The following is a 20636-nucleotide window of genomic DNA, read 5'->3' as shown; positions in this document are numbered from 1 at the left end:
CTTCTATGTACCTGAAAGAAACTAAAGAAGACCTGAACAAATGAAAGCCATCTCCTGTTCTTGAATACGATGAACCCAACAGCCATCAGTTCTCCTTATGTTAATTTAGAATATTGGTGTAATCCCAGTAAACATATCAACAAGTTATTTTATATAGTTGGATAGGTTGATACTAAACTTCAGATAGAAAAAACAAACATGCTAAAAAAACATTGAAAAAGGAAAAGCAGGGATGGGAGTTGGGGGAGGACAAACCTCACTAGACATTAAAACATGCTGTAAGAGTAGACTTTAAAAGGTTCTCATCACAAAAGATAAAATTAGATCCATATCTCTTACCACACAAACAAAAAAATTCCCAGTAGATTAAGATGAAAACACATGTGTACGTGAAAAAATCTGAGTTCCTCTTTAACTTTGGTGCAGAGAAAAGCTTTCTCACTATGACTTAGAACCCAAAGACAATAAAAATAAAAATGGATGAGGCACTTCCCTGGTGGCGCAATGGTTAAGAATCCGCCTGCCAATGCAGGGGACATGGTCAAGAAAGATCCCACATGCCGCGGAGCAACTAAGCCAGTGAGCCACAACTGCTGAGCCCGCGTGCCTAGAGCCCGTGCTCCACAACCAAGAGAAGCCGCCGCGATGAGAAGCCCGTGCCCCGCAACGAAGAGTAGCCCCTGCTCGCCGCAACTAGAGAAAGCCCACATGCAGCAACGAAGACCCAATGCAGCCAAAGATAAATAAATTAATGGAAAAAAAAAAAAAGGATGAGTTTGATTCCCTTTTTAAAAATTCCATTATAAAAGATACCATAAACAAAAGACAGCTGACAGACTCGGAGACAATATTCACAACTTATACCACAAAGGGCTAACATCCCTGATTTATAAAGAACTATTAAAAATTTCAGGACAAAGGACTAAAAACCCAGGTAGAAACATGGGGGGAAGACAGGAACAACAGATTCACAAAATATAAAAATAGCCCTCAAACATGAAAAAGTGGTCAAACTCAGAATTAGAGAAATGCAGATGCAAAAATCTCAGATACCATTTCTCACATAAGGACTGGCAAACATTTTTTAAATGACAGCATATTCTGTTAGCGAAGTTATGGAGAGACAAGCCCTTCAAACATTGCTGATGAGAATGTAAGTCTTTTTGTACATAGGTACATATGTCTTTTTATATAACTGACTCTTCGAACCATAGAAATATTTCACAGACCCACAAATAGCAAAACAACTAAAGCGTCATGGAGGGAAATTTGAAAATACATAACCTCTTGACCCAACGATCCCTCTACAAGGAATTTACCCTAAAGATAGGCCTCCAACAGTACAGAAATGCATATGCAAAAGATTGGAAACAACCTAAATGCCTGTACATAGGAAAGTGGTTGAGTAAACTATGGAACACTCACAGAAAGGAGAGCTATATACCTATTTTTTAAATAAGGAAAATGCTATAAATTGATAGGAAGTACTCTCGGGACATGCTGTTAAGTGAAAAAGCAAAGCTTGAAAGATAACCTAGGATATGCAACTTTTCACATAAGGAAGAAGATAATAAGGGAATATACAGCTATCTTCTCATTTATGCAAAAAAAAAATATGTGAAAGATAAGGAGAAACCAAAAACTAAAGGGATTGGTTATTTATAGAGGGCAGATGGGAAAAGGGGTAGGAAGAAGGAGAAATGGGAAGAAGGTAACAGGGATGAGGAGGGAGTGACTCCTGGGCATATGTCTTTTTGTGTAGCTCTGACTCTTAGAACCATAGAAGTATTTCACATACCCCCCAAATTTGAAAACAGTTAAAACCAATCAGTATGCGAAGGGAACTCAAAATGATATACGAGCCCTAACAAATGACTCGGTGTTTTTCATAAGGATACAGTCTAGTAATTCTGAAATTACTTTGTGTATATAACAGAATTGAACAATATGTAAATTGATTTAGATAATGAGAACTGCTTTTCTTAATGTTGGAGAAAGAACTTATAAATAAGGACAGGGAGAAGGGTAAAATGTACCCTCTAGTTTTGGATTGGAGTTAGAGGTATTTGCATAAACTCATGATTACATACACACACAAATAAATACTAAGATACAGAGTATATATGTATGCATTAGTGTACATACATGTTTCCTACCTCTGTTCACTGAGAGGGCCTAGAAGCAATAAGTCCCCAGGAATAATGAGCAGACCCAATGCTCAGATCTTAGTCTCTGAACACCATCCTCCAATAAAAAGAGATGAGCCTGGAAAATCTTGTGGTTCCAAAAATAAGGATTTGAGGGCTTCCCTGGTGGCACAGTGGTTGAGAATCCGCCTGCCAATGCAGGGAACACGGGTTCGAGCCCTGGTCTGGGAAGATCCCACATGCCGCGGAGCAACTAGGCCCGTGAGCCACAACTACTGAGCCTGTGCGTCTGGAGCCTGTGCTCCGCAACAAGAGAGGCCGCGATAGTGAGAGGCCCGCGCATCACGATGAAGAGTGGCCCCCGCTTGCCGCAACTAGAGAAAGCCCTCTCACAGAAACGAAGACCTAACACAGCCAAAAATAAATAATAAATAAATAATAATAAACAAAAATAAGGATTTGAAAAAAATAAAATAAGGATTTGGAACAATTTGAGCAACAAAATAATGGCAAGGCTGGATTTTAATCCACAAGTGTGTGAGTTTTCTGTTCTGTATGACAAATTGTCACAAATTTAGCAGCTTAAAACAGCACACATTTATTATCTCCCATTTTCTCTAGCCAGGAGTCCAGTCCCAGCCTCACTGGGTCCTCTTCTCAGGGTCACAAGGCTGTAGTCAGAGTGTTGGATGGTCTCGTTTTCATCTGGAGGCTCAACTAGCGAATAGTCTGCTTCCGATCTCATTCAGATTGTTAGAAGAATTCATTTCCAGTGGTTGTAGAAGTGAGGCCCTCAGGCTCCAGAGGCTGCCTCTCCTTGCCCTGTGGCTCTGCTCACGTCGTAGAAGCTTTACTTCTTCAAGGCCACCAGGAGCATCCTTCAGCTCAGAGAAGCCTAAGTCCTCTTTTAACATCAGGCCTACACAGCGCTATCTCCCTTTTGATTTGTTCAAAGTCAACCGGTTAGGGACTTTAATTACATCTGTAAAATCCCTTTAACTTTGCCATATAAAATAATTTTAGGAATGATAGCCCATCGCTTTTGTTATATTCTTTGGCTAGAAGCCAAGTCACAGGTTCTGCCCTCAGTGAAGAGGTGGAGATTACAGAAGAGTGTGACTCATTGGAAGTCATTCTGTAGTGTGTCTGCCACATTGAGTCTGTATGGATACAAACAGTCTAATATATACATAAACAAGTAGAGAAGAAGAGATAGTTCTTCCTTGTAATAGATTCCCATTAACAAATGTGGAAGGAAAGAGGGAAATAAAGAATCACTGTTAGCAAAACACCACTGTAATAAATGTTGCAGACAAGATTCTCTAATGGATGCTAAAATTAGTGGATGGAAGTTTGAGGAGACACAGGATTTGCATAGTCTCAAATATCTTCTAAGATATTTATCAATTACCAAGGGCAGAATAGTAACTTTTTATTGGAGCTTGGTGGACAACAGCTTTGCCAAGTAATCAAGGTAAAGGTTACCACAAATGAAACATCAATGTCATGAACCCCTTGGTAGAATGAACTGGGAAGGGCATGACACTTTTGTGGTACCAAAATGCACTACCTCGTTTCAGTCATGACACAGTAACAGACTAAGCCAAATTGAAGAACATTCTACAAAATGACTGATCAGTATTCTTCAAAAGCATCAAGGTCATAAAATATAAGGAAAGACTGATTAGACTGAAGGAGACTAAGGAGAAATAACAACTAGATGCGATATGAGACCCTAGAATGGAAAAAGAGAAGACGTTAAGTGGAAAAATTGGTGAAATTCAAATATCTTTAATTAGTAATCTTGTACTATCTTGTTCCTCTTGATAATTATATAAAGGTTCTATAAGATATGAACACAAGGGGAGGTGGACTAAGGAATATAAGGCAGCTCCTTGTATAGCTTTATAACTTTTCTCTGAGTCTAAAATTCATTAAACATAGAGCTCTTTTGTAAAAAGTTATAATATAGACTTGTGCTTACAATTTTAAGTCAGCAAAAGTAGAAATTCAGGTGACTTATTGATGTTTCATTTCTTAGTTTGTTGCACCAAAATTTAGGACAATATTGTGTACATAGTCACTGAAGAATGAATACATCAGTGTGAAGTGGTGGAATTTATTCTATCTCACAGGATAGTTTTTTTTCCAGTCCCCCCCCCCATTGTGCTTACATCATTATAGACACAGACTAAGGGGGAAACGGGGCTTTCTTTAAAAACTCAGTTTTAATGTTAAAGCCTTCTTGTGAATTTGGTTTATTTACTATATATGGCAACGTTCCCTTTTAAAATAATTACCAAAAGGTTTTACTTACATCAAACGTGTCATATAAAAATCCATGGTTTTGGAGGTGTTCAGTCAATTCAGTTGATTCAAAGGGCTCTAAATTTTCTTCTTTATATGGACAGTGGACAGAAATGAATCTTCTATATTATGTTTCTCAGACGTGTTTTCTGATTCATCATCTGCTGTGAGGGTGCTTATACCTGTGCTAATGGGGGATGAAGTTATTTCTTAGTAACTATGCAACTACTGATAGAAAGATAGGGGTTGAAAGCAAATGGAGAATTTTAAACAGTTTGGGCAAGTCTGTCTTTACCATGAAAAGGCTCTTGTTTGTTTCTTTAAAGGGTGGATTTAGTAAATGAGTAGATAGCTCACTGCTTTAGAGATATCTGTCTTAGAATTGCACCAGACAACCAGTGGTGCTGCTTGGATATGGAAGTATTTTATGAATTCATGAGAGTTCTTACAGCCTTTTTTATTTTTACTTGAAATATTGTATTTAAGAGCAGTGCCTGGGGCGTGCATAGTGTAAGTAGTGGTGTCCTGTATTAACGTAGAATTACTGTTTGTTTTTACTGTCATGAGTCTATGAATCCAGTCTGTCAGGCAGAAACAATCATTATAATGTAAGCGCTTACTGTCTTACTGCAGCTGATTCCCCAGTGACATTTTAGAAAGTCAGTATTTGGCTGCAGAGTGCTTTTAAGTTTCTGAATGGACTGGAGCTTGGGGGCCTTAGGGTATTTCATAGGAACCACATGACCCTGAGTGGACACACAGCAACTTTTGTGTATCTGTAGCCAAGCTGATGGCAGTGTTTACCCTTGAAGTTGTTTTCACCCAAAATGTAAGTGTTTTTTACTTTATATTTAATTATTTGGTACTAATACTAATTTATTACAGATGTCTAAGAGTAAATGATGAATGGTTAAACAAATTCTGTGCTGTTTGTCTAGGTCTTTTATCATACTAGTTGTGGCTCTAACTCCTACTGGTTTCACAGCACATTTTTCAGTGTCTATAAACTCAGCTCTTAATTTTCACTTTATCTGAGAATGAAAGTGGCAGTTGTACCCAGCAGCATTCAAATACATTCATACGTTTTACATTCTTTTCTAAAAGTGAGAAACTAAACTCCCAAAAACAGTTTGAGAATTTTTTATAGTTGTATTTTAACAACTCTTCATACCTATTATCTAGATAGAAATTCATCTTCCTGCCTCTCTGGCTGTCACAGATACAGCTGTTATTAGAGTTAGTAATGAGGGGTGGTCCTCAGAGACCATTCTCTTCCTGGTCTGTACTCAGTCTGCCTGGCCTAATAGAGACGCCATCAGGTAAAAACACAAGAAGGGATTGTTTTTTTGTGTAAAACACCAGGCTCTGTATCACGACCTTTGCCGAGGTGAATTGGTGGTAATCTTCAGTACATTAATTTCCCTCTCTACTCAATAACTGTGATTCCTCTTAGCAATATACAGAACTGCGCAAGAAGTGGGTCCTATGGTGTCAAAGCAGTTCACCTGATCTAGCGTGATCACAGACTACCATACCAGAGGGCTATGTAGGGATATATATATATGCAGGTATATATGGATATGTATGTATATGTGTGTGTGTGTGTGTGTGTTTCTGTCTTTCCAATTTATTTTAGTAAAAGGGGAGGTTAGAAGATAAAAATAGCATGGTCCTCATATGCTTTGTGTATCTGTAGCCGTGTTGATGGCAGTGTTTACCCTTCAAGTTGTCACCCAGAATGTAGGTGTTTTTTACTTTATATTTATTTATTTGGTACTAATACTAATTTACTACAGATGTCCAAGAGTAAATGAATGGTTAAACAGTGCTTTGAGGATTATGCTAAATTCAACTGCCATTTTTATTCTGTAATACTTTTAGTCTCAGAAATGTATCTAAACTTCTGAGGCAGAAAGTGAGTTGAGATTGTCAAGTGCCTCTGATGATTCTTAAATTTCAAAATCCTGTCTCTAGCCTTCACATGATTCACTGTCTCTCTTTAATTAATAAAACAGTAAATATCTTTTGCTTTAATTCATATTCTCAGATTAAGGACCATTAAATAACAAAGATTTATTAAATATTTGTTATGCTAATGGAGGGATTAAAGGAGTAAAAGACATGATTCCTGGCTCTAGGAGCTTACATTATAATTTGAAAGACAAACAGCAGAAATTAAATAAATGGAAATCAAATAGATGGTAAATATTGCTTTATTAGCAATAAAGATCAAAAGAGATACAGAATAATATTTCTTCTTTAGTGATAATGTACACTATATTTTATAGTAGTGTGTTTTTTAATTGAGTTTTTCCTCTAAGTTTTTGTTAAATCTCTGACTTATTATAAAGATTTTTTAGAAGTCACTTGATATTACTATATTAAATAAATATTACCAATGAAAAATTGTTGGCCACTATTCATGCCTTCCCACTTAGAGACTAGTCTAAACTCAGGAGGATGAGTTTAATTCATCAGTCTTGGATTTTGTTAAATGCATTGTCGAAGTGTGTGTCAGGAGATTTCAGCTACAGATTGATTTGTCTGTGAATTTGGGAACTCATACAGTAAGAAACTGAACTTTTCAGGAGGTAATTCGATAAATATGTTTATGCCTGTTTCCTCATTGTTTTACCAAAAGAAGTGTAAAAATATCACTCTTTGAGCTATATGTTTTTCTTTGTGAAGCCATACTTTTGTGAACATGGAGATTAAATTTAACTGTGTCTTGGTTTTGCACAATTGCAACATTAATGCAGAGGGTTCCCTATCCCCACTTCCCCTCCTGTGTTTTACAGGCAGTCAGATGCCTCCTCAGCCACCTGGGGGCCAGTCAGAATCCAGTTCTCATCCTGCCTTGAGCCAGTCACCAATGCCACAGGAAAGAGGTTGGTCTTCAATTCTTATCTTACATACCTTTGTGTTTTGAGTATATAAGGCTTATATGAATTTGCTTACCTGTGCACCTCCTTCTAAATAATTTTTAAAAGGATATTATGTTTCCTTATCAGATGAAAGTAATCAATAAGAACCTACATGTAACAATAAATATTGAAAAGAAGGATGCTTTCTTGCAGATTGGGTGGTTTTACCAAAGTGCAGTTCAAGACCCAAAGAATATATATGTCCACATAGAACCATGAAGTATACTTCATACATGACTATAGTCTGATATTTGATCTAGCTGTGTAAAAATGACTGTTAATGATTCAATTTGGATATTGGTCCTAATGAGGTAAAAAAGTATTGTAAGTATGTGTGTCTGTTTAGCTGGTTTGATCAGTTACTTGTCCCATGATATTTAACAGTAAAATTTTAAACACATAGTAAGACCTTGTATCGTAGAATTATAGGATCTTAGAACTGGAGCTGACCTGAAAGATGATAGAGTCTGTTCACCTCAATTTATGAATAAAGAATATGAGGACCGCAGAGGTTCTGTATGACCTTCCCATTCTCAGAAACAAGTTAGTGCCAGAGCCAGAGAAAAGAATGTGAGCTACTCCTGAAGCCCTTGAACAATCAGGTTGTCCCACATCTGCAAACTCTTTGACCTTTCACTCAGTTCTGCATGTTGACCCCCATATGTTATTGCCTTGATAGAAGCCTTAGGCCTTCCTTTGTTTGCTTCTGTCTTCTCTCTCCCCTTTAGAAGTACAGCTACTTTTGTTGATGGTGGAGGTGGTGACTTTAATCCAGATTAGTGTAGACCGGGCCTTATAAGCCTGCTGCACTATTTAGTGCTTTGCCAAGTCGCTTCCCACTGCCTGTGGGTAGAGGCTCATCTGCCCCACCCCATGGAGACGCCACTTTCCTTCACTCCCCTTCCTCTTTCACACCCGCCCCGAAGACAGAAATTGCTGGCTTGGTAGCTGATACTTAAAGGCTTCTGACCCCTAATGTTTATAATTATTACTGTATGGGTTGTAAAGATGATGATTTGTTTCTAATTAGAATTATAAGTATAAAGTTTCAGTTATTTTACATATTAAAAACTCAGCAATGTGTTATTTAGAAAGTAATACCAGTGAAAAGATGAATTAGCCTTATCTATATATCATTCGTGTTAAAATGACTGTTTAGTAAGAATAAAATGAAATTTTAATTTCTAATACCTTTACATATTTAACTTTTTTATTATAATTTAATGTATAATTAATACTTTAATTCCCTTATCAAAATACTACAATATGTCTTAATAATGGAATAGTTCATGGTTTTTAAACTTTACGGTGCACAAGAATCATCTGGAGAACTTGTCACACGAGATTGCTAGGCCACACCCCCAGGTTTCTGATTCAGTAGGTGTGAGGTGTGGCGCGCTCACAGTCTGCATTTCTGGCAAGTTCCCAGGTATCGCTGATGCTGGTGATCTGAGGACCACACCTGGGCAACCCCTGCCTCATAACGATGCCATAATATGTTTTCGTAGTTGTGTGATGTGTGTATTTGTTTCTCTAAACTTTCCACTGCGGCCTCCTATAAATCAGTCTTGCATCTCACATCCTCTCTATCAATTGTTTGTTCTGTGTTAACTCCTCATATGGCTCTGGTTGTCTGGAAGACATTACAGACGTTCATGGAGAGAGCACTAAAGCCAAGGCAGGGGGAATTCTCCCCAAACTCCTTTTCTTGGCCGTGGGTTGTACCTACCTTGTGTGGCTCGGTCAAGGAAGTGAAGAAAAAAGGATAAAAGAAACTATGCTACACTGAAAGCCCACTCAGGCCAGACCCAGAGCTAAAATGAAGATTTTTGTTATTTAATCTTCACCATGTCCCCGAAACATCATTCCTACTGCGAGAATTCTGCTAATTTTGCAAGGATCAAAAGATAAGAGATACCTTATTTGGAAGTCCTACAGTTCTAACCTTTACTGCTAAGAACTAAAAAAGAGAACCCCCTTCCACATCCTCCAGTGTCTTTCCAACCCCTTCCTCCAGGTAAATGTTTAAGGAATTTTAAAATGTAGAAAACCAAATGTGAAGGATGAGATGACAGGAAATGTAGTTAAATCAAACTTTTAACTTCATACATTTGCAAGGCAAAATTGAGGATGTTCCCCTGGTGTCACTGTATGGGAACCACTATATTGATATGTTTGGGGGTTTTTTTCCCCCTCTTATGTATAGTGTGGTCTTGGTAACTAGTAGTGGATACATAACAATCTGGCTAATATAATGACCATTTCCTTCAAATAGCAAAAATGAGTTTCACGATTTGCTAAAACTGAATTGATTTTCATGAACGTATTCCTCAAACTTCCCCTGAGCCTGTGCTGCATGCACCATGTGCATCCCTTGCGTGCCTTTTGTTGGTTGGACAACCCCTGAGAAGGAAAACTTATTTAAAAATGACTGTCGCATGATGCTTTGCCATGCGTGAGTTAAATTTCCTCTAAAATTGGGTAGCAAGTACTTTTTTCAAAAATGGCTTTGTTATTTGTTAAAATCTAGGAAGAAACGTCAGCTCCTACCTAATGACACTTGATCAGATGTTTTCATGGCAAACGACACGAATATTTTAATGATTTGGTACAATAATGAAAACCTTTTCCTTGTTTTACCATCATTTGGTATGTACCAACAGTATATATAGTGCAAAATAAATCTAAGAAAACCGTTGCTAGAAAATTCCCCAATGTTGATTCCCATGTATTGAAAAGTAATTTAACTTCATTTATACCTTTACAGTTTGTATATCTGCCCCCCCCCTTATTTAAGGAAGTAATGAAAGAAGCAGAGAGGAAAAAAAATACATTGGTGAGTTAGCATCTTATTTTTAAAAATGTATTCTTTCTCAGAAACCATGGACCTTGATAGACAAGATAAGAACATAGCTTCTGTACCGCTGAGTGCTAAAGGAACCAAGTTAAACACTTCCCTTTACACTTACTTTGTTTTAACAAGTAAGATTATAAGAGAGTAAGATTCCACAATTATACACATTTTCTTTAATGTACCCACAGGAGATAGATCTTCTTTAATGGTAGAGAATCTAGAAACACACTTGCCCAGAGACAACTGCACAAAACAGGAGATGCAGCCTACTTTCCTTTGGAGGTGCAGTTTTCTGGGTCGTCTCCAAAGTCCTCGTGGGGGACAGCAGTGCTGACAAACTGCCCTGGAGCTAGGTTCCTGCAGGCTCAAGAAGCTGATCTCTTGCTCTGCTGTCATTCCTTTGTGTTTGGTCTTTGTATCCCCATTCAGGAAGAACATTTATTAATAAACTACATACCCTGTAGAGAATTTTGCAAATCTGAGGCTGTCCTGGGGTCTGAAGGACCCAGGGGTCTGAAGGACTTTTAGCTGCAAAAGTCCACTTCAGTGCTGAGGGCAAAGCCAATTGTATGTGTCACTATGTGCTGGAAGAAGCAAAGAAACCACCTTTTAAGGCTTTCAACCCAGGTCTCACCTGAGTCATCTGTGCCGATGCTTACGCTTATTATCAATATTTGCACAGTGCTTTGCAATATATAACTTTTGGATACAAGGTTGCATTTGAGCCATATAACATATCCACAGGATGCTCTGATCCCCATTTTACAAATGAGGAAACAGAGATTTAATTAACTGTCCAAGGTCACAAAACCAGTTAGCAATAAGTCTGCACTGGCAACAGCAAGGCCACACTGTCTTCCCGAGGTTGAGCGCAGAGTCCGTGCCCTGTCCAGATCCCAGGCCCTGCAGTGTCCACCCGCCTCTTCAGTTCAATACCCTCTTCACCTGGCGGTTCTGGTGTCGAGTGTGTCAGAGGACATCAGTCACAAATTCATTTCCCCACATTGTACGTAGGTGAAAATAACTGAGTTTCTGTAGTTTTCTGTCCTCCATCTATGAAGGTATATGTGGATATGGCCATCATAAGTTACAAAAAGGAGGGAGACACTTGGGATGTTTATTGGCCACTTTATTCTTCTGTAGTAGTGTCGCTACATTTCATATACCTTCCAATATAAAACTTGATTTAGTACTCTCCTGTTTACATATTATGTGGTGCTTCTTACTAACTGAATAAAGAAAATTAGTTCAGATTCTTTGGTTTTAACTTCTTCATTACTGATATAAGTTTTGGTTTGCTTTTTTTTTAAAAGGTCAAAACTTCAGTTTAGTATTCTGTAACACATTTGCCATTGGTTTTTATTTTAAACCACATCTTTTCTCTGTAGACCTCATATAACAACATACAGAATTGCTATTAAAGCATCTCACCCAGAAAATCAAATACAGTACTGTGAATTATATGAACTAAGGCAATGGAGGAACAGTTAAGATAACCCTAAAATACTGAAATATATTTTACAAGAAAATTGTAGCTAACATGTTTAGATTAGCTTTATCCTTCTTATTCTTTAGCATATATATCTTAAAATTTGAAAAGAGCAATAGGAAATGGCTTATTAGTGGGTTGTCCTGTTTTCTAAGAGCACTTGGAGGGAGTGTGGAATAGTCATCTGAGTAGATAAATAAGCATAATTATTATTAACATCAAAATGATCACATTTTTAACCCCTGTAAAATGTTAAGCTTCATGAAACTAGCAAATGCCCTTGTAGTTTATTGGATTAGCAATTAGGTGAAAACGTTTCAAGAAGGCTTATTTATTTGGACAGATGTAGAGAGGTTCAGAATTAATTTTTTGAAAAGCTTTTAATTGAATTCCCTTTTAATTTTCACAGTGGTGTCTAGTTAAATATTCATGTTAATGCTAGTGGTTTTCTGAAGGTCTGAACTAGATCTGGATTCTCAAAATCAACATAGGTTATTTAACCCTTTTCATCTAGTGTGCCAGCAGGGACTTCCTTAGTGTAATCCCATAGTATTTGAATAATTAGAAGGTAGTAATGAGGATTTAATTAGTCCTTGAGATATGCTGAAAGCAGAACCACTAAGAACTTTCCCTTTTGGACATGGATTGCAAGGAGAACTGATGCTGCTACCGAACTGTGATGTGCTAGAAAATGTATTCTATCACTGGAGGCACTTCTTTGGCACCATTCCGTGACCGTCAGATCTGTACGGAGGGCATCCTGGGTGAAATCTTCCAGAATTACTGAGTTCCCCAACCCCCAACCTTTATTCTTGTCCAGCCGCATGACAACCTTTTCTTCCAATCTCAACTGTTTAAACAGAGTTGTTGTCAAAGTATACAGGCTTCCTGTAGCTAATTGAGAATCAACTCTTACTGTATCAGTGGTGCCCAAATTAGACAAGCTAGGCAAGTTGTGTATTTACTCTGTAGTTGCAGGACAAGGAAAAAATAACAAAAGTTTGCAGTTTCACATATCTCAAGTATTTAATGCAGCCAAACTTAGTCCTTGACAGCTGTACGTCAGGTGAATCACAAAATTCTCATCTTTGGAATCTGTTATTCACAGTGATATTTATCAGTAGCTCCAGTTATATAAATACAAACAGTGCCATCATCCAGAAAAAGTGTGTAGCAGATGGGGTGAGCTCAGGCATTTTAGATGTTCTTTTAGTGTGCTACCATGAGAAGGTGAATCAGAATCTGTGTACTTCAAAAGTATAATGTTTCAAACTTACATATTTTATGTAGATTGATTGAATAGAATATGTCTTCATTATTCTTATTTTTTTTTCTTCTGTTATTAATCCCAAATGTTAACTGCCTTGGCATAATTTTATTCCCTCTTTAATGAGGTATGTTAGCTTCCTTTCAGCATCTGAATAGAATTCCTTATTAAATTTCTAGGCACATTCTATTTGCTTAGGGCAAATCTCTCTCTTACTTTTTAATGCCAAGGGCAAGAAAGAGATCTCTTAAGATAAATCCAGTGTCTTACTGTAGCTTAGACTGAACTCTTGAGGGCCAGAACTGAATCTTGTTTATGCCCTGCATCTCTGTGTCTACAACAGCACCTCCTATATAATAGATGTTCACCAAAGATTGAGCTGGACAACAGAAAGTAATTCAGCCTTCACAGCCATTCAGAAGTGTCAGATCTTTTCAGAGCACAGAACAACCAAAGAACGAAATATTTCTTGTTCTGAAATTAAGAAAGCTTACCATATTGGTATGTCTTCTTTCAGTTTTCCCATTATAGGTCATTTGACGTAGCATAGAGTGTTTCTCTCTCTTGCACCAGATTAAAGCTACCACTTCTGTCTTCCATTCTTCCCAGGCGTATTTCTGCAACCGTACAGACACGATGTCAGTCTGAGCTGGAGTGCTCGCACCTGCAGCCTTGCACTAAGTGAATTGTCCAGGGGCCAGCCATGCTCTTTATAACCCAAGAATATTTAGATGGAAATAAGTAAAACTTTGGAAAAAATTTTAATGCTACTAGCTTATTTCCTAGTGATATCTACACCAAAAACCAGTTTTGAAATTTTAAAAATTATTTTTGATCATCTTAATTGACCTAACTCAATTGTCGAGAACAGATTAGCCAGTAAGTATAGAAATGAAGGAGACCACCGAGATAATTGTTAAGGACTTGGAAGTAGGATTTTTTTTTTTCTGTTTCTGCAAACTACAGAAATTATTTTGTTGCTCTTTCTATGAGATTCTCAGTTTTAAGTATGACAGTCAATCTGCAGATGCTGAGATGTTTCATAGGGTAGGTATACTGGTTGTCCGAAAATGATCTCCTAATCTACCTTTCTAATTGCTCTTGCATATAAAGGTGTTCTTATCATTTATATTATGAGCATACTAAATATAAAAAGATGCTGCCTTTCAGGACAAGGGTATTGTCAAAGAGAAAATAGATGTCTTTCCTCAAGCATTGTCGCGTAAACATAGTAGATCAACGTGTTAAGGCATTAATGATAGTCTGCCCCCACCCCCAGATGCAATTAATTTAGCCTCTGCTCTTAATTGAGGATCCTTTTTTATAATCAGTGACAGATGAAAATAAACTCAAATGGGAGGTACTATACAAGAGAGAATATCTACAAAGCTGTTTCTAATTTCTTCAGCCCCAGAACTTTACCTCTGGGCTGGATTGTAGACCAAGCCAAACTAGTCAGTAATGAAGGGAATAACAGTATAGGAATTGTATTAGGGTTAGTGTTGAATTCCTATTAAGTCTACTATCCAGAGATCTGTTCACCAAAGAGCTCAGAAAACAAGTATCACATACAATAAAAGTCGATTTATATTCATTGAAGAATCATCAGTCTCAATTTTAGAATATTCTAAAAGAAGCAAAGTTTTGTTACTTTTGTATGTGCAGTAAATTTTTTTTTAAATTGCCAGTTAAAGCTTGCTTTTAATAGTTAACACTCATTTGTAATTGGCTCATTATTCTTCAATGAAAGTATTTGAGAACATCTGGATCTTAGGTAAATTCAGCATTGTGTATTGCGTGCACTTATTTCTAACAACATGTTTTCTCCTGTGCTTTTTGGGTCTGTTACCTCAGTGAAAGACTGCTGTCTGCCTCGTTTCTCAAGCCAGAAAGCTAGAAGGCATCCTTGATGTCTTTTTCTCTCCCATCTGCCCTACACTAGTCATCCCATTCTGCGACCTCCACCCCTGGGTTGTTTCTCACAGGTCCCCCTTTCTGGGCTTTCACTGTCACGACCCCTGCCCAGGCCACCGAGGCGTCATCAACACCTCCCACCACTCTTCCTGTCTCAGCTTTGCTCCCTTCCATTCCACTTCCATGCTGCATCCAGAATGGTCTTTCCAGAAGACTGGTGAGATCATGTCATTCCCTTCATAACAGCATTGAAGAGCTTGCCGTTGCCTTCGGAGAAAGGCTTTGTTGATGCACTCGGTTACTAGGCCCCTTCTCATCCCTCTCAGCCTCCCTTTCTGGTCTCGCTCTCGTCACACCACTGCCTCACAGTCTCCGGCTACACTGAGTCTCTTCTGGGATCTTCACGTAAGCTCCTCTCCAACCCTTTTGCCACCCACCCACTCCTCAACCCACCCCCAGCCCGAAGTGGGGTTCCCTTGCCCATCTTTACTAATCCTTCATGTCCTCAAAACAGCCTGGCACCTGTTAGGTCCCTGAGTCCAGTCTGTGTTTACTGAGAGAACAAAGAAGGAAGCATGACTTGCTCCGGTGCTGCCCCACAGGCCGGGCACCGTCCCACCCAGGCTGGCGGTACTCAGGACCCCTTGCTGGGGTTACCAGTGGAGTTCTCTCCCAGCGAGAGCTCTGTGAGGACCAGGACCATGTGGCCTTGTTCAGTGTCATAGCTCCAGTGCCTCTTACAGTACATTCTTCTCCTCATCTTAATCTTTAGGCGGTTTGGAACCAAAAAATTTGCGTTTAGGTGCAGACTTATTGCTAACTGGTTTTGTGACCTTGGACAGTTAATTAAATCTCTGCTTCCTCATTTGTAAAATGGGGATCAGAGCATCCTGTGGATATGTTATATGGCTCAAATGCAACCGTGTATCCAAAAGTTATATATTGCAAAGCACTGTGCAAATATTGATAATAAGCATAAGCATCGGCACAGATGACTCAGGTGAGACCTGGGTTGAAAGCCTTAAAAGGTGGTTTCTTTGCTTCTTCCAGCACATAGTGACACATACAATTGGCTTTGCCCTCAGCACTGAAGCGGACTTTTGCAGCTAAAACTCCAAAGAATTGTACAAGGAAAGGCCGGATATTTTGCCCCCATCTACCATCTGGGTAATCAGTCTGATCCCTCCCCTGACTCTAATTTTCCTGATGATGGATGATGTCCGTAGCCGAGAGGGCTTTGTGGGCGTGGATGGGGAGAACTTAGATGCTGTCGTCTGTGCCTCCGAATATAGGGCGCTGTAGTGGCAGGGAAGGAAGAGGGAGCGATTCTGCCAGTTAACCTGAGAGCACAGCTGGGAGAACACTGGGGGGCCCGGGTTACAGCCTTGAATGGGTCATTAGTTTCTGTCTTCCTCAGAGCAGTTCATGTTGTGAAGAGAAGCAGGCAGGCAAATAAACACTGAAGATATTAAAATGTAACAAGAATATTCTTTAAAATCTATTTTTCTCTCCAAATGGGAATCTGACACCTATTTGTGATGAGAAATCACTCTGTGTTTATAGTCAGAGGCTCCCTGCTAAGGTGGTACAGCGTGTGACCATTATTTCACACATGTGGAGAAACATCTTTTATTGAACTGCCTTGAAGAAACAAGGCAGTTATTCTGTGAATTTTTAACAGATGCCAACATGACAATAAATTGTCCATGTGCCAAAGGAAAGACGCGCCTTGCTTCTTGGTGGCTTATGGAACCCTGGGTGTTTTGTGGGTGTCCTGACGGCGCTGGAGCTCTGCCAGCCGAAGAGGCACCTCTGAGGAAGGAATCACATTTGTGTGTAGTTGGTACTGCGCTCGCTTGCTCTCCTGCAGTACCCTGAGCACTCTGGCTCGCTCTTTGCTGTGCTCTCTTTCATGGGTGGCATGAACCATGATTTGGGCCTTGTGCTCAACGTTGCTTTTTCTAACAGGATTTAAGGTCTCCAGTGATCACGTTGCAGAGTTTGTTGTCTTGCACGAAGAGGGAAAGGATATACAGTTGGAGGCTCAGGTCCATGTTAAAATGCCTTCCAGTTTAATTTTCTGAAATTCCCTGTATTTGCTCCATTATTTATTTGACTTTCTTTCTAAATCAGTTTTGTAACACCTTTCAACTTAGGGATGCACTTTCATTGGATGGTCCTTTAACCCAGTAGTGACTCTTCTGGAGTTGTGATAACCTGTCATTGCTTATTTGGATTCATGGAACTTTCCTCTGTATTTTTTTATGTAGCATCTCCTCCAGATATGCCTTAAGGCCTGAGTATAATTTCATTCTATTTTTGAGAATTTTTAAAGTACTTCTATAGATAAGCTGTATCTCTGTCTTGTCCAGTGAAGAGTTTTTCTTCATTCATACTGCGTAAAAGCATTCTGTATTCATTTCATCCCTTATATGGAAAATGTGATTTGTTTATAATGACTACATAAATCAGTTGCTTGAAAAAAACTTTTTGATCTGCTAAGGTTTAGATAGTCACAGTGGATTTTTCTTTTCTCTAAGAATTTTCTTTTTTTCAAATAAGAGAATCATATAGCATTTTTTAAAATATTAAGTGGAAAAATACCCACTTAATAAACCACAGATAGTATGGTGTTGAAGAAAATATTTAAAAGGTCTTGGAAACTCACTTATCTGATAATAATATAGATAGACATTTTAGAAATGCCAATTCTCTGTTAGGCCAGTTTTCTAAGATTTCAAGATAGCAATGTGTTTTCTTAAAAACACATTAAGAGAAAGAAAAGCACCTTTGGCTTAATTAGTCTTTAATACTGGCCTCTGTATAAAGATTGAAGTAGCATTTTCCCTCGACTTAACATGACTTATACTGCCATGCAATATTTAGAATAGATTGTTTGTCTAGGACTTTTCCATTGATTAATAATATAAATATTTGTAGGGGAATGACCCTAATGAAAACCATTCTCAACCTGCAGACTGAATGACTCCAGTTGAGGTCCTGCTTTCAGCTATTGGATACATGGAAAATGGCATTCAGAAAATTATCAAACCGTGGGGACTTCCCTGGTGGTCCAGTGGTTAAGACTCCGTGCTTCCAGCGTAGGGAGCGCGGGTTTGATCCCTCGTCAGGGAACTAGGATCCCACATGCTGTGTGGCACAGCCAGAAAGTTAAAAAAAAAAAAAAATCAAGTTGTAATTAAATATCTAAGTGAACCCATGTGCCTTTGGAATAAACTTTAGGACAAGTTGTAAGCCTCTTACTAGGTGGTGGAAACGAGCCTGGCCAAGATGGGGCCTTTATCACATGAGCTCCAGAGCTCCTTGACAAACCCCCAGCGGAAGAGCAGTACGCCCTGATGCTTGGGCAAGGTCTCGGGGGTTTTCCTTTATAACCAGAAAGAGAATAGTCTTATTTCAGACTCTGGTCTCCCTTCAAACCCCACAAAAAACCCTAATGGATTGATTCATCCTTGAATAAATGTTTATCAAGCTAGTGATTATCATAGGTGCTCGTGATCCAGCAACAAACAAAAATCAAGATCCTTGCTTTTTATGTTGAGTCTATTCAGGCACTTGATAGGACTCTTATATCTGTTTCTATGTATCCGTCTATCTTTCTTCTCTTCCTTCTCCCCCCTCCTTCTGCTCCCCTGTCCCACTCTCCCTCTCTTAATAGGCAAACTCTGGGGACTCTGCAGGATTGGGAAGGATGTACACTGAGTCTTATGCCGCTCAGAGCTAAGCAGTACTAGAGTTGTTGGTTGAGTGGCCTGGAACTGACAAGCTTCAGTTCTCTGAGCCAAGTAACATGGGCAGCCAGTTATTTCTGGAACTAGCTGTCAGGGAAAGGGCACTGGTTTCTGGTTAGTCCGCTGAGTGAGGAAGGCTACCCATCGGCTCTAACTGGCTCTGGTGGAGGAGGTACAGAGCTGGCAGGCAGCACAGTGACACAGAGCTGTGTGCTACCTGGGGAGAGGCACCAAGCCACTTGCTAGGAGGCCACAGGGTGTGGCATTTACCACTCGGTGAATTCACCACGGTCCAGGGATGTGCAGCACTTTCTGACTTTGCCGCTGTGAATGGTTTGAAGGGGAGCCTGGCAAGGGAGGCTAGTTTGAAAACTTGGAGTCATTCAGATGGGAAATAAATGGTGGGTTGTATTAAAAATAATATGAATAATACTACCTGTCACTTATTGAGCCTCTGCTCTGTGTGCAGGCACTGAGCTGTATGCTTTACATAATATTTTCTCATTTACTCTTAATGAGGTAGGCTCCGTTGTCATCCACCTTTCTCAGAGAAGGAAACTGAGGCTTCACTGTTAAGTAACTTGCCTGAAGTCACCTAACCATAAGTGGTGAAGCCAAAATCTGAATTTGCAGTGACCATGGAGATGGACAGAACGAATGCACATGGCAGATATTTAGGTGATAGAAAAAACGGTGCTTCTAGCCCACTAGGCCATTAGCTGTCAGTGGTTCTTTTTTTGAGGGAGGGGGGATCTCTCCCCTTACTTTTTTTTTTTTTTAATTTATTTATTTTATTTATTTACTTTTGGCTGCACTGGGTCTTCGTTCCTGCGCGCAGGCTTTCTCTAGTTATGGCGAGCGGGGGCTACTCTTCATTGTGGTGCACAGGCTTCTCATTGCAGTGACTTCTCTTGTTGCGGAGCACAGGCTCTAGGCACGTGGGCTTCAGTAGTTGTGGCTCGCGGGCTCACTAGTTGTGGCACACGGGCTCAGTAGTTGTGGCACGTGGGCTCAGTAGTTGTGGCTCTCAGACTCTAGAGTACAGGCTCAGTAGTTGTGGCGCATGGGCTTAGTTGCTCCACGGCATGTGGGATCTTCCCGAACCAGGGCTCGAACCCGTGTCCCCAGCACTAGCAGGCGGATTCTTAACCATTGTGCCACCAGGGAAGCCCTCAGTTGTTCTTTTTTGAACAGCTGTCCTCCTTTCCCCAGAAATGATTACTTGAATATACTCACTCTGAAACAAGGAGCCAGACCATCACAGTTATTAAGCTGTTTTCCCAAAGTAACAGTAAATGGGTTCTGAATGAAGATGTTTTTTTATTCATTAAAAACCTGTACTATTTGGTTCCAGTTCTCTGCCAGTCACTTTGCATGGTCCTGAGGAGACAGATACGAAGAGAGTGTGTTTTTTAAAGCCTCAGTGCTCACAATCTGTGGGGAGATAGTCACCCCAGCAAATAATGTTGGCAGTGTGACAACTGCTGTGTCTCAGCTAACATACAGCGTATGAAAGTGTCTGCTTTTCTGGAAGGCCAGGGGACGCCATGGAAGCAGCAGGAGACAGAGCCAGGAAGGATAGGAGCACGTCAGTGTCGTGGAGGCAGATGGCCCTCTGGGCACACTGTGAACCAGTGTTCGGTAGAGGACGCAATCTAGCATTCTGTTTCCAAACTGCGCCGCTCAGTCGTGGGTTTTTTTCACTGAAAAAAAAATATAAAATATCAGAGAACATTGCATATAATCAGGGTAGAAATTGTTTTGTGAAGAGTACAGTGTGTGTGTGAATACTGAATGTGAATATATAAACACGTGTATACACACATATACACACTGAATCATGGTATACAATATATTTCTTTACTATGGATTGTGGTTTAAAAAAAAAGTTTGAAAGTGATTTCAGTGAATTAACCTCTGTGAGCCTCAGTGTCTTCATAGTTGTTCTGAAGTTTAAAAGGACAAGTAATGAACAAAGCCAT

General features: G+C 39.4%; 1 protein-coding gene across 8 annotated transcripts in view; it reads left to right on the top strand.

Moving 5' to 3' along the window:
• ARID1B (AT-rich interaction domain 1B) overlaps positions 1–20636 on the top strand; it is a 404478-nt gene that overhangs the window by 305265 nt on the left and 78577 nt on the right. For all 8 annotated transcript variants that reach the window (XM_059940940.1, XM_059940937.1, XM_059940934.1 and 5 more), the window contains one exon: positions 7253–7342. In XM_059940940.1, the coding sequence (XP_059796923.1) occupies positions 7253–7342 (90 nt within the window). The remainder of the gene's footprint in view (positions 1–7252; positions 7343–20636) is intronic.

Source organism: Balaenoptera ricei, chromosome 12 (genome assembly GCF_028023285.1).
Source record: "Balaenoptera ricei isolate mBalRic1 chromosome 12, mBalRic1.hap2, whole genome shotgun sequence".
Lineage (NCBI taxonomy): Eukaryota > Metazoa > Chordata > Mammalia > Artiodactyla > Balaenopteridae > Balaenoptera > Balaenoptera ricei.
This window is presented reverse-complemented; position numbering and strand designations above follow the sequence as displayed.